The sequence below is a fragment of the Hipposideros armiger genome, unplaced genomic scaffold (genome assembly GCF_001890085.2).
Source record: "Hipposideros armiger isolate ML-2016 unplaced genomic scaffold, ASM189008v1 scaffold_14, whole genome shotgun sequence".
Classification (NCBI taxonomy): Eukaryota; Metazoa; Chordata; class Mammalia; order Chiroptera; family Hipposideridae; genus Hipposideros; species Hipposideros armiger.
In genome coordinates, this window is record NW_017731364.1 from 1585991 (window position 1) to 1600638 (window position 14648).

The window sequence follows — 14648 nt, forward strand, 5'->3', positions numbered from 1 at the left end:
AACATGTAGCAGACATGGTGGCTCAACATCGCCAAAACGGTTATGTGGTGACACGAAATACAATACGCTTGTTTGCACTTCAGTGGGCCAAATCAAATCTGATATTGTTTTACCTTTTATTTGGTGTGTGGAAGGTGTGCGGAAGAGGGGGTAGTCTTATACGGCGAGTATATAACAAACTCTGTATTTTGAGTGGAAATGTTAGGGGGTCGTCTTATACGCCCAGTCGTCTTATACGCCGGCAAATACGGTATTTTCGATGGCAACTAAGTATTTAAATGATAGACCACACTTTATTTAACCCATCCCTGTTGTTTAGCATTAAGTTGTTTCCAATCATTTACTATTACAAACAATTTGTAAAGAACATCATTGTATATATAGCGTTGTGCACATGTGTGAGAGAATCCGTAGAGTAACTTATAGGTAGATCAAAGAGTGTACATTTTAATTTTTGTAAACACTGCCAATTAGTCCTTCATATTGGTCATTATCAACGTCATACCTATTGGCAAAGTATGAAGGTGCCTGTTTCCCCCACATCTCTGCCAAAGTAATAGGTAAAATTTTTAATCTTGTCATTTTAATATGTTTTCCTTTTGAGTATCGTGATATTGGTTTTTATTTTTACTGGACCATTGCCTATATTTATATTGCCCCCATATTTTAGATCCTTGTTTTCTTTCACCTGTACTACTACAATTTCTCTTCCTCCTTCAATCTCTACAGTCTTGAACAACACCTTCAGATTTATATAACTCCAGTACCACTTACCCAAGTCACCCCAACTCGAAAACCTTCATTGGATATTCATTGTCTATTGAATAAGATCCAGACTCCTTATCCTTACACTTAAGACCTATTCCATGTTTCCTACCTTTTCTTCCAAAAGATTAACCTATATGTAGTCCAACAAAGAGCTTCCCCCATGGACCTCACGTAAAGTGTGTACTTCCTGACTCCACGTCCTTGCACATGCTGTTCCCCCTACCCAGATGCCCTCCTCTCCCTCTCTGCCTGTGGAGTCCTACCTTCTTAGAAACCCAGCTCCAATGCCATCTCCTCCACATGCCCTAACCAAATAGAGACAAGATGAAAGGTCATGCTTACCGGCACTTTCATTTTAAATTCATCTCGATAGTATTTAATGCCAATGTCAGTGATTGTCCTCTGGATAAAGCAAGATGGACGAAGGATGAATATGAGCTGCAAGTTTCCTGGAAATGATACCTGGAAGGATCATAAATAATGTCAAGGCAAATATCACATCCATTGGTCTCCTCTTACCCAAGACCATGGCTGATAAAGTAGACACTATGAATGCCAAAGAATTGGAAAATATTTCACAGGATTTCAAAGCTGAAAGAGATCTTGGAGATCAGATAATCCAAACCCCTCCTTAAAAACCAAACCAAAATTGACACACAAAAAAGTTTCTGATTATAAAAATAATTCAAACTCCTTATTTTTAAAAAATTGGGAAATTAATAAAAGTATACATTAGAAAAAGAAAACCACTCATGATCTCATAGCCATTTTTAATATTTTAATCTAATTACTTATAGGCTATTTTCTCTGCTTAAATATTTTTATCATGGTTAAACTCATATTGTAGAAATGTTTTGTAACATGTCTTTTCACTTAATATTAATACCATGAGCTTTTATTCTTGTTATTAAAAAATTCTTTGGAAATATTATTTTTCATAGGTGCACAATTTATTTAACTATCCCTTATTGCCACTGATTTAGGCTTTTCCACATTTTTGCTATTATAAATAACACTGAAATGAACATCTTTATCCACAATTTGGAACATTTTCTCTGGCACAACTTCCTAGAAGAATTACTGAGCCAAAGATTTAGTATTTTAGGGGTTATTGATACATATTATTGCTAAGTTGCTTTCAGAAAGCACTGTCCTCATTTGTTGGCGAGGTCCTAAGAAATGAGATAACTGAGATTCATATAACGACTTAGTGACAAAGTTGGGAATCCATGACCATTGCTCATGGTTTTCCATTCTTCTAGTGGCCCCCTAAAACAACCTCTTGGGGTACTTGTTAAAAAAAATCTGGTCTTTGCCCTGAAATGTTCTGATTCATTAGGACTGGGATGAGGTCCCAGTATCGGTATTTTCAACAAGCACATGAAGAGATTCTGATTGGCAACCAGGTTTTGGGATCCTGCACTAGACTGTCTTTTAGGCACAAAGTGACCAATGCAATTCTTGGACAAATTAGGCTCAAGTATTAGATGACTCAAGTATTGTCTATGGCCCTGGGAAATCAGAACTCTCCAGAGGCCAGACCTCTGGATAAATCATGGGTATTGTCAAGTGTCCAGATCCTCAGGGCATCAACCATCATTGTAGTTATCCCCAAAATAAATCCTGTAACCAAAACTAAACCAAAGAGACAAAACAATCCATGCACAAAGGAAGGGAGGCTTCCCTTCTCCCCTCTTTGAAATGCGAGGTCCTAAACAGAAGAACCTTGCACTTTGTGATGTCATGACAGGACAAATGAGACATTATTTGTGGCTAAGGTTCTAAAGCAATCTGAGAGAGACTCTGTATATGTGCATATCTGTAGGTGTGACTGCCTCTGTAAGTAGGCATAAGTGAGACTTCAAATGTCCCTCTCTTGTCCCAAGCTCTCCACACACATTACCACCCTACCATGTCCCATTCTCTTCAGCCAGTCCCAACTGCCCCAGGGAGCCCATGCTTTGGTGGAAATGCTGGTGCGGCTTGCCCTGAGGTGTCTCTGCCTGCTGGAACTCAGGTGGCTGAGTTCCCTGGTCTGAGGTCCCTGCAGAGCAAGGACACATCTACTTGTTGAAAGGCAACATACAGGTATCAAAATCAGAGTAATGAGACGGAAAGAGAAACCCCACCAAGGTTTAATACCAAAAAGAATTTAATGCCAAAAGCAAGCACACCTCCAATCAAGCTACTTAAATATCATTTTTTTTCTGGTTTATCCAAGTGTCTTTGTAGCATGTGAAAAAATAATTTGAATACTGAAATGAAGACTCTTTTAAACTGAGTGACCCTCAAAGCAAACCCTATGACAAGGATTTAGGTATAAAGTATTTATTGAGGAGGTGATCCCAGGAAACACAGTGAGGAGTTGGGGCAGGGAGGGTGAGAGTGAGACAGTGATAGCTAGAGAGCCAAAGTATCAATGAGGGGGTGCTGCTGTGGACAAGAAGGGCTGGGACCCTCTGAGATACTGGGAACATACCTCAGAAATGTCCCACTGAAGCTGGGGTACTTATCCACCAACTTCTATGACTCAATAGTTGCAGGTCATTAACTTCCTGCAGCATTAACTTCCCAGCATTCTCTACCTGCCCCTCTTCAGTGGCTAGAGAAATCAGTAAAGTAGAGGGACTCAGGAAGACTTTGACATGCTCAGGAGTTCTCTGCAGTGACCTTTAGGTGGCAGAGGGGATACAGATGTGACACAACAGCCCCTGCTACTGAGACCTTCCCAAAATTTAACATAAAATAATCGCCCTTTCCCTGTGACTATAATATAACATAACTGAATAACAATTTGAATGAATTGTATAGAAAAGCACAAAAATAAGTATTTACAGCTATTCGTGTCAAGGATGCTTTTACGGAGCTCCATTTGTCCCTCCGTCTGTCGATCACAATGATGAATCCAATGCTGGCAGCCTCCACACTGCAAAGAAAAGGTGGTCAGTATCAGAGGCCAGGTGAGACACATGGGTCCTGGGTGGCTTCCTCAGAGAATGCGTTCAACAGCCTCCATGGCTCTCCAGCCTCATGTGTAAACACCCTGCACTGCACATGGTGGATCTGACTTCCCTAAAAAAGGAACCAGCTTCCTCTCCTCATCTCACCGTGGAAGCCTTAATAACACAGAAATATTGGGTGCCTCAAATCCTCTCTGAGCCTCTGTTTCTGGCTGGCAAATGCATGAGATACTCAAGAGCACACACATGCTCATACCTGAAGGAAGATGCAAATGTTAGTTGGGCACCACATGTCCCAGTGCAGGCAGAGGACCTTAGGGCTAAGCTCTGCCATCTTTCCACTCCTGAGACTGACATTCATGGAGCTATCAATATCCTTCCCTAGGAGTCACTCTGAGAGGGGTTCAGAATTAACACATATCAACGGGAAAAGTAACTCCCTTCCAGTGCCTGGCCATAAACGGCCAGCAAGCCATATGCATGAGGAGATATCATTAATCTTCATTAAGACCAAAAGGAAGCTGTCTGATCCCCTCTTAAGTCCTCGCAAAATTCTCACAAAATCCTTTTAAACCAAAGTCCTAAAAGGGAAAATTTTTATTTTCTCGTTCTTTGGGAGGAAGTATGGTATAGAGGAAAGAACAAGGGCTTTGGAGCCTGGTTCAAATCCTAGTACTTCCACTTCCTGGCGCCAACAATGGAGAGATCACCCAGCCACACTAAAGTTCAGCTTCCTCACCTGTAAAACGAGAGCAATACCACCAATAGTGAAGTGGGTAAAAGCACATTTTCTGAAGCCAGACTGCCAAGTTTTAAAATCTAAATTCTACCATTTATAGATCGTGCATTTTGGAGGCAACAGTTTATTAGTCTCTATAGTTTCTCAGATTAGTCATCTGTAAAGTAGGAACAACAATAGTATCTATCTATAGGGTTGATGTGAGGATTTCAAATGGGTATGTAAAATATTACATGAGATGTATGAAATGCTCAGAACAATGCCAGGCACTTGATAACACTACATAAGCACTATTATTATTATTATTTCTTATGTGCTTTTTATAGAGATTAAAGGAGATCAAGTATACAAAAAGTATCTGGCCTATAATAAGCCTTCAGTAACTCTCTAATATTGGTAAAAGTTGATCTTCATTCTAAAATGTATCTGTATGTGAATAAGGCACAAGATCTAAGCAAAATCTGCAAGACAACGTAAGTAGCTGATCTGAATTAAGCATTACTAGGCCAACCCATTATCACAGACTCATACTGATTCAGGTTCTCTCACTAAGAACATTTTCCAGGCAATGGTGCAAAGAGAGGTGCTCTCACTAGGTGGAAGAGGCGGGGATTGGAGATTATGAATGGTAAAGTGGCCAGGGTTTGAGGGGGGTCAAGAAGGGAAGCCTCAGAAAGGAAACCCCAGAAGTCGTCATGGAAATTCCACTTTAATGTTAGTCAGTTCTTGGGCCCCACAAGTTTAGGTGAGAATTTAGGAGGCTGTCAGAGAATAGCAACTGCGCGTGTGAGAACTGATAAGAATTATAAAGCTTGCATAGTTCTGGGGAGAGATAACTGGTGTTTAGGCCCAGCCAGAAGTGACAAACTTTGATGAACACCTTGGACATTCAGGTGAAACTCTATAAAGTCCATATTCTAGGATAAATGAAATACCATAGGGGTTGACATAGGATTACACTCTAGGAGTAAGGCTATACTCTAGGAGATAGAACAAAACAGAAATGAAGTTGCCCTAAGAAAACCGAAAACCAGGCCTCCGAAAGATCAAGGTGATTCACCAGTAATTTAATTGCAGGGCAGATCAAAACTCAATATTTTTATAAATAGATAAGCCTCTACAATATACCATCCACCATATCCATCATAAAATTTAAAATTAACAGAAATGTAAAAAAGCAGGAAAAGTAAACAATAATCAAGAGATAAAATAGTAAATAAATATAGTCTCAAAGTTGTCCCTGTTGTTGGCAGACAAAAATTTCAAAATAACTATGATCAATATGCTAAAGGAAACAGAAGAAAAGTAAACAAAATGGATTAAAAGAAGCATTATTTTAACAGAGAATTAGAATTGATAATAAAGAATCAGATGGGCCTTCTGGAATTACAAAACACTAATATCTGAAATTAAGAACTTGTTGAATTTGTTTAACAGCACACTGAATACAACAGAAGACAGGATAGGTGGAACTGAAAACAGATCAACTGAAATTATTCAAAATGAAACAGAGAGAGAGGTAAAATGGAAAGAATAGAATGTAAAAGAAACATGGGACATGAACAGAAGTCCCGAAAAGAGAGAAGAGAGAATATGTTACAGAAATAATATTTTAAAAAATTATCGTAAGTAATTTTCCGTATCTGATCAAAGGCATGAATCACAGATTCAGGCAGCTCTTCCAATTCCAAACAGGATAAATACAAAGAAAACTTCACCTAGGCCTATAAGAGCCAAGGTGCTGAAAATTAAAGATAAGAAGAAAATCTTAAAAGCAACCAGTGAAAAAAGATGCATTACCTTCAGAAGAATAACAAAAATAATGACTTTTTGACAGAAACTATGGAAACTACAGTTGAATAGAATGATATTTTGGGAGTACTGGCCTGAAAAACTATCCATTTAGAGTTCTGCACCCATTGAAAATTCATTTAAAAAAATTAAGGTGAAATAAAAACATTTCCAGACAACTAGAGCTGAGAGAATTTATTGCCAGTAAACATATACTTCAAGAAATATCGGGCCGGCCGAGTGGCTCAGTTGGTTAAGAGCTCGCTCAAGAGTTTGAGCTCTGAGCAACAGCGGTTCAATTCCTGGCCCGAGCTGAGCAGCCACTGAGCTGCCAACAGGTGGCAAATGGCTCAGCTAAAAATAAAAGATAAAAGAAATATCAAAGGATATTCTCTAGGCTGAATGAAGCTGGAAGCATAAAGATACAAGAAAAATAAACAGCCTGGAAAGGATAAATATATGGCTAATGAAGTTGAGCTGCTGATTAGGAAGACTTTCATTCCCATCAAACAAAAAAAAAAGAAAAGAAAAGAAAAGAAAAAAACAAAACTCTGGTTAAGTTAAAAACTCTTATTTGTTCTTAAAGACATTAGGGAACTCTGAAGACAAATAATTCTAAATGAACAAATTCTAAAGAGAGTTAAGACCTTCCACAGTGTGCAAATACTACAGGAAACTTTCATATGAAGTGGTGGTTGCCTATTCTGGTATTGTTCCTGAAAGGAAATAATCCCACATGGTAACCTGAATCTGCAAGGAGTGAAGAACACTATAAACATTAAATATGTGGATAAATATTATCAATTATGTTTTTTATTTCACTAAAAGACTAGCGACTATTCAAAGCAAAATAATAAAGTATTATTAAATACATTACATATGTAAAAGTAAAATGTATCACAACAATAGCATTAAGAATGGTATACAGTAAATGGAATTATACTACTGAAACTAGTATTGGATGAAATGAAATTACACTATTTATATTGTATATAAAGTGGTATAAATTAATTCAAGAGAGACAGTGCTACCTTTAGAATACATACTGTAACACTAGAGAAATGATTGCTAAATATCAAATAGAGAAGATAGAAATACTGAAAATATTTGAATAATTCAAAAGAGAGCAAGTGTTATCAACTATATTGTATCCCCCCAAATTCATATGATGAAGCTCTAACTCCCAATGTGACCGTAATTAGAGATAGGGCACGTGGGGAGGTGGTGACAAGGTTTAAATAGGGTCATTAAGAGTGGGGCCCTACTTCCAAAGGACCAGTGCTCTTATAAAAAAAGGACGAAACACCAGAGCACTCTCTCTGCCATGTCAGAACGCAGCAAGGAGGCAGGCATCTACAGCCAAAAAGAGAGCCTTCACCAGAAAAAGAATTGGCCAGAATCTTGATCTTGGGCTTCCAGCCTCCAGAACTGTAAAGAAATAAATTTCTGTTGTTGAAGCCACCAAGTCTATGGTATTTTGTTACGGCAGCCCAAGCAGACTAATATAGCAGGAAAGGAGAAATAAAGAAACAAGTCACAAATGGTACAAATAGCAAGATGGTAAATTTAAACCAACCAATCTCAATAATCACGTTGAGTAGAAATTGTCTATACTACTCCATTTAAAAGGTAAATAGTGTTAGAGTGAAAATACTGATTACAAGAGATATACTTTAAACTTATAGAAAGATTGAAAGAAAAAGGATGGTAAAAGATATATTACATCATGCAAAGATTAATCAGAAGAAAGCCAGTGTGGCTTTATTAATAATAGAAACAGCAGTGTTCAAGACAAGGAGTATTGGCAGAAATAAATGATTCATAAAAATAAAAGGGTCAGTTTATCAAGAAGACATAACAGCTTGAAACACAGCCACATTGTACAGCTGTACAAAAATATTTTCTTTCTTTATCTCCTTATTCTACAAAACTTTTTCGATTTATTTATTTATTTCTTTTCACTTTTAAACTTAGAAAAACAATCTAAGACACACACACCTTAGCCTAGGCCTACACAGAGTCAGTACCATCAATATCACTGTCTCCATCTCCTCATCTTGTCCCACTGGAAGGTCTTCAGGGACAATGACACACACACAGCTGTCATGTCCTATGAAAACACTGCCTTCTTCTAAAATACCTCCCGCAGGGCCTGCCTGAGGCTCTTCTTGAGGTGTCACTCTTTTCAGAAATATGTTCTCTGTGCTCTGTTTGGTTTGTTTCTCTTTATCAGCATAGATCTGTCTGTAAGTAGATAGTGCACCATAAACATTCCTCTCTATTAATGAAAACCTTTTAGTATTGGGGTCCATGTTGTCAAACTTTTTAAGGAGCTTGTTGGAGTGTGCAAAAGCTTCTGTTAACCCCATTCATTGTGAGTTTTCTAGGGCTTCTTTTTTTCTCCTGCAGTTTCCTTTTCTCTTGCCTCTTCATCTACGTGTTCCTGTTCCAGTTACAACAAGTCCTCATGAGTCAGTTCCTCAGGAAACACCTCCAGGAGCTCCTCACCGTCATCCTCACACCCACCCACATTAAAGTGGTTATTTGTCATCTCAGCCACAGTCCTGTTGATTTTTGCAACCTTCTCATTCTTGGCAAATCCTCTGAAGTCATGAACAAACCTCTTGAGTGTCTTCTTTAGATGCTACCCATACAGTCCTTGGTGACATGACCCCAAGTCCAAGCAAAGTTCTTGATGTAGTCACAAATGCCATAATCCTTCCAGAATTGCCTCAGTGTCTTGTCAGTATCTTCTTCAGTTGTAGCAATAGCCCTGCAAAGGTCCTCCTCAGGTAGGAGGCCTTAAAAGCTGCTATAACTCCTGGATCTATTGATTGGATGAAAGAGTTGGTGTTTGGAGGGAGAAACACCACTTTGATATTGGGATAAAAATCACCACTAAAGGCAGGATATTTGGGAGCATTATTAACAATAAGTAAAATCTTGAAAGATATGTTATTCTCCAAACAGTACTTTTCCATTTTGCTTACATAACAATTCAGAAGGGCATCTCGGAAGAGGAGCTGGGTCATCTATGACTGCTCTTTTTTCTTTTTTTTTCAATTACAGTTGACATACAATATTATATTAGTTTCAGGTGTACAACATAGTGATTAGACATTTATATGCCTAAAGAAGTGATTACCATGATAAATCTAGTACTCATCTGACACCATACATAGTTATTACAATAGTATTGATTTTATTCCCTATGCTGTACTGTACATCCCCATGACTGTTTTTTATACCTAGGAATTTGCACATCCTAATCACTTCTTCTTTTTCACCCTTCCCCTGCAACCCTCTCCCATTTTGCAACCATCAATTTGTTCTCTGTATCTATGAGTTTGTTTCTGTTTTGATTATTTTGTTTTGTAGATTCCACATATAAGTGAAATCACATGGTTTTTGTCTTTCTCTGTCTGACTTTTGTTCTCTTTTTTTCTTGATGAGTCTGGCTAAAGGTTTATCAATTGTGTTTGTCTTTTAAAAGTGCCAGTTCTTAGTTTCATTGATCTTTTCTATTGTTTTTTAGACTGTTTCATTTATTTCCACTCTGATCTTTATTATTTCCTTCCTTCTACTCACTTTGGGCTTTGTTTTTTCTTCTTTTTCTAGTTCCTTTAGGTATATAGTTAGATTGTTTACTTGAGGTTTTTCTTGTTTCTTGAGGTAGGTCTGTATTGCTATAAATTTCCCTTTTAGATCTGCTTTGGCTGTGTCCCATAGATTTGGGTCACAGTGTTTTCATTTTCATCTGTCTCAAGGTATCTTTTGATTTCTTCCTTAATCATTGTTAACCCACTCATTTTTTAGCAGTAGGCTATGTAGCCTCCATGTGTCTGTATGTTTTTCAGTTTTCTTCTTAGAATTGTTTTCTAGTTTCATACCATTGTTATTGGAGAAAATGACTGATATGATTTCAATCTTTTAAAATTTAAAACATTGGGGCCTAACATGTGATCTATCCTGGAAAATGTTCCATGTATACTTAAGAAAAATGTATATTCTGCTACTTTGGGTGATTTGCCCTAAAAATATCAGTGAAATCCATGTGGTCTAGTATGTCGTTTAAGACCACTATTTCCTAATTCATTTTCTGTCTTGATGATCCACTGATATCAATGCGGTGTTATCCATGACTTCTTATTGCTCTGGTAGTACACTGGCAGTGTGTGCTTATTGTTATGTTTGAAGGTCCTGGAGTCTTCACTGTGCCAGACACAAAGGGTTTCAATGTGTAGCTTACAACACTGCCTCCAAACAAGACTGTTATCCTGTCCTTGAAATCTGGTATTGACTTGGCCTCCTTATAGAGGAAAGTTCTTTCAGGCATACGTTTTCAGAACAGGGAAATTTCATCCATATTGAATATTTGCTCTGGCAAGTAATTTTCCTCCACAATTAGCTTATCTACAGCTTCCAAAATTCTTCAGCTGCCTTCACATCAGTACTTGCAGACTCACCACTCACTTCCACATTATGTAATGAATAAAAATTCTTGACTCGTTTAAACCACCCAGAGTTAGCAGTAAATTCAAGATTGTAGTCAGATACAGCCTTTTCTTTCAACATTACAAACACACTTTTAGCTTTGGCCGTGATCATCATGGTGCTAAGAGGGACATGTTTCTGTGTCTGGTCTTCAATCCAGGTCATTAGAAGTTTCCCCATGTCTGATATAGGCCCGTCTCGCATTTTTGTTAGTCTCATTGCCTTCAATGAAGCAGATCCTTTAACAGCTTTTGTCACTTTGTTCTTGTTCTTCAAGATCATAGTTATCATGGAATGAGGAAATGCCTGACTAGCAAGCAAAAACCATCACTGATTTTCCACCTTTGTAGTCTTTAACCACTCTTAATTTTGCTTCTAGGTTTATCACTCAATGTGGTCTCTTACTAGCAACATTGGCAGTGGATTTTGTACATTTAGGGGCCATGATGATCAAAACAACATGAGATTAAATCAAGCACATGAGAAAATGATATAATCAACAGACAAGGTAAATATGAAATGTGTGAGGCTACTGCTGACAAAACACGGCATACTGTTTTACAGCAAACTTTTTTTAAGTAGGAAGAGTACACTCTAAAATAACGATAAAAAGTTAAGTATAGTAAATATAAGACAAGAGATAGCTCAAGCAGAGAAAGAATTCACCCTTCTTACACCTTTTTGTTTTATTGCAGGCACTCAAGAGATTGGATGATACCCATCCACCTGGAGGAGGGTAATCTGCTTTTCTCAGTTCATCTATTCAAATGTTAATCTCTTCCAGAAATACCCTCATAGGCACACCCAGAAATAACATTTTACCAACTATCTGGGTATCCCTTAGGCCAGTCAAGTCAAGTTGATCATAAAATTATCACATATCTCCCACTGGTTCTGTTTCTCTGAAGAATCCTGACTAATATAGAGATAATGTCAAGAGAAGGGGGGGGGGATGGAGAAGTCCACCCTAAGTGTAAAGATACTGAAAAGAGTCCTGGTAGATTAGGGTACAAACTAGAGAAGGATTCAAAGAGGCAGTTGTGGAAAGGTAAAGCGTCTAGGAAATGAAAAGAGAAGTAGTGACTGCGATAAAGGCAAAAGGATGCAAGAGGTAAATTTTAGCATCCTACAAGACAAAAAAAAATCAAGAATACAAACCCCGTAAAAAGTATAACTATTGCACTGTGTTGTACAGCTGAAACTAATTCTAAAAAATGTGTATTTCATAATAAAAAACAATTTAAAAAAAAAGAATACAATCCCCTTCCCTTAACTTCTCCCCCAAAATTTCCAAGGTCATTGATAAAAGAAATTGTTTAGATATACTAACAAAAGATGGTATTCTTGAACTAGAAATCTTGCAAACCACTCCAAACCACCAATCCTGTCCACTAAATGCAGAGATGCAAGCAGTATTCGTGTATACAAACTTACTATAAAGAGGGTAAAAAAATAAGAATCAAAACTTTTTAGCTTAAGAGAATAAGATCACAAGCCACGAATTGGACAAAATATTTGAAAAAGACATATCTGATTAAAAAAAAACAACAACTCTTAACCAAAGTATACAGAGAACTTTTAAAACTCAACATTAAATAACAAACAACCTAATTTAAAAATGGGCAGAAAATCAAAACAAACACCTCACCAAAGATGGTATACAGAGGACAAATAAGCATATTAAAGATGTTTGGCAACACATGTCACTAAGGAATTGCAAATTAAAACAACAATGAGATACCACTACACACCTATAAAAATGGCCAAAATTCAAAACACTGACAACACCAAATACTAACAGGGATGTGGAGGAATAGGAACTATCATTCATTGATGGTAGGAATTCAAAATGGTACAGTCACTTTGGAAGAACATTTAGCAGTTTCTTACAAAACTAAACATATTTGTACCATATGATCCAGCAAGTATGCTCCTTGGTATATACCGAAATGAACTGAAAATTGGTGTCCACACACACAAAAAAACTCACACATAAGCTGTTTAAAGCAACTTTATTCATAATTGCCAAAACTTAGAAGTAACCAAGATGTCCTTTGGTAGGTTAATGAATAAACTGTGGTATATCCAGACAATAAAATATTATTCAGTACTAGAAAGAAATGAGCTATCAAGCCATGAAAAGACATGGCGCAAACTTAAATGCATATTACTAGGTGAAAACATGTGGAAGAGAGACTGTTCCATGACGTGATCACTGCCGGGCCCAGGAGCTAGAGCTGGGCCAGAACAGAGATTGCATCCTGTAAATCCCCTCAGAGACTATCTGGTTGACCTCTCCCCTACGCCCCAGGCATGCTGGTTTCTAGAACAGGCTGTTGCCTTGCCCCAGGGCAAGCATGCAAGGCATTTTCCCTTATCTGGGATAGGTCACACACCAGTGCCCCATCCATCTTGCCCTGTTTTATAATTCTTTAGTGCCTGACAAGCTGTATGGAGGAGATCCACTTTGTATTGCCGATGCCCAAGGTACACCTTATATGTAAGTTTCCCTTAATAAACTCTGTTAATTGCCAGGCTGGAATGGCCTGCCTCTTTCTTCAGTCTTTCCCTATCCTCCACATATGGAGTGGATTTTCAGTCTTGGGTCTTTTCCCTGGGTCTGTGTGTACAAATAAGAAGCCAATCTGAAAAGGCTATATATTGTATGATTTCAACCATATAACATTCTGGAAATAGCAAAACTATGGAGGCAGTAAAAAGACAGGTGGTTGCCAAGGGTTGGGGGTTGGGAGCATGGGAGGGATGAAGAGGCAGAGCACAGGGGGTGTTTAGGGCAGTGAAACAATCCTGTATGCTACTATAATGGTGGATACATGTCATTAAACATTTGACAAACCCATAGTATGACCAACACCAAGAGTGAACCTTAATATAAAGTATGGACCTTGGGGGACAATGGGGTGTCAATGTAGGTTCATCAGTTGTACCACTCTGGGGTGGGAGGTTGTGCCTTGGAAGGGGAGCAGGGAGTAGATAGAAAATTTCTGAATTTTCTACTCAATTTTGCTATGAACTTAAAACTGCTCTAATAAAATAAAGTCCATTTTATAAAAACATTTTAGATAATAAAAATTCCTCCAAAAATCTAGTCATTAAGCAGAAAAATACCCTATAACATAGCTCTCCAAACTGAATTACATATCTACAAACAAGCATTTGGGGGCATGGGGGGAGAACACCTTAAATAAGAAACTCAAAAACCAAGAATATAAATGGATCTTTTAATACGTGAAGAAAAGAATAAAACAAGACTTTATTAAAGTAAGAAAAATAAAAGCAAAAGGCAGAATCATCTGGGACATGCAGTCTAAATTACAAGGTATACAAGGGATAACATATTTGAACAAAAATTTAATAAGGGACATGAATGACAAAAAAATAAAACACAAGTGAATAAAAATGGAAAAAGCAAAAAAAAAAACCAAAACAGTAAAAAATGGTCAGAAAGTGGTTGAAATTGAAGCCAGACAAAAAGGAAGCAACATACTTATAACTGAATTCCTTAAAGACTAACAACAAAACAAAGAAACAGAAATAATATTTACAAGTATAATCTAAGAAAACTTCCCCAAAACAAAACAAAACAAAAAAGACCTGAGTATACGTATATCTGAAGGGGTCTAGCAGGCACCTGGGAAAATTGATCTGAAATAATCAACTCTGAGACATACCCTAGTAAAACTGTTACGTTTTAAGACTAAAGTAAAAATTCTAAGCACTTCCAGGCAAAAAGGTAAAATAATTTACTAGGACAAGAGAAATAGATAGGTATCATACTTTGCAAAAGCAACATACAAATCATGGCAAGAATGAAACAGCATTCTGTAACAACTCATGACCAAAAAGAGAGAAGTGTGAACCAAGAATTTTATATC

At 37.5% G+C, this 14648-nt stretch overlaps 1 protein-coding gene across 1 annotated transcript in view; it reads right to left on the reverse strand.

The window, feature by feature from the left end:
* Nucleotides 1-11034, reverse strand: part of MCF2L2 (MCF.2 cell line derived transforming sequence-like 2) — a 170510-nt gene extending 159476 nt beyond the window's left edge. The window contains exons 1-3 of the mRNA XM_019667780.1: nt 10676-11034; nt 3604-3694; nt 1111-1230 (exon numbers count right to left, since the gene is read on the reverse strand). Of these exons, the coding sequence (XP_019523325.1) occupies nt 1111-1230; nt 3604-3694; nt 10676-11034 (570 nt within the window). The remainder of the gene's footprint in view (nt 1-1110; nt 1231-3603; nt 3695-10675) is intronic.
* Nucleotides 11035-14648: the final 3614 nt, after the last annotated feature.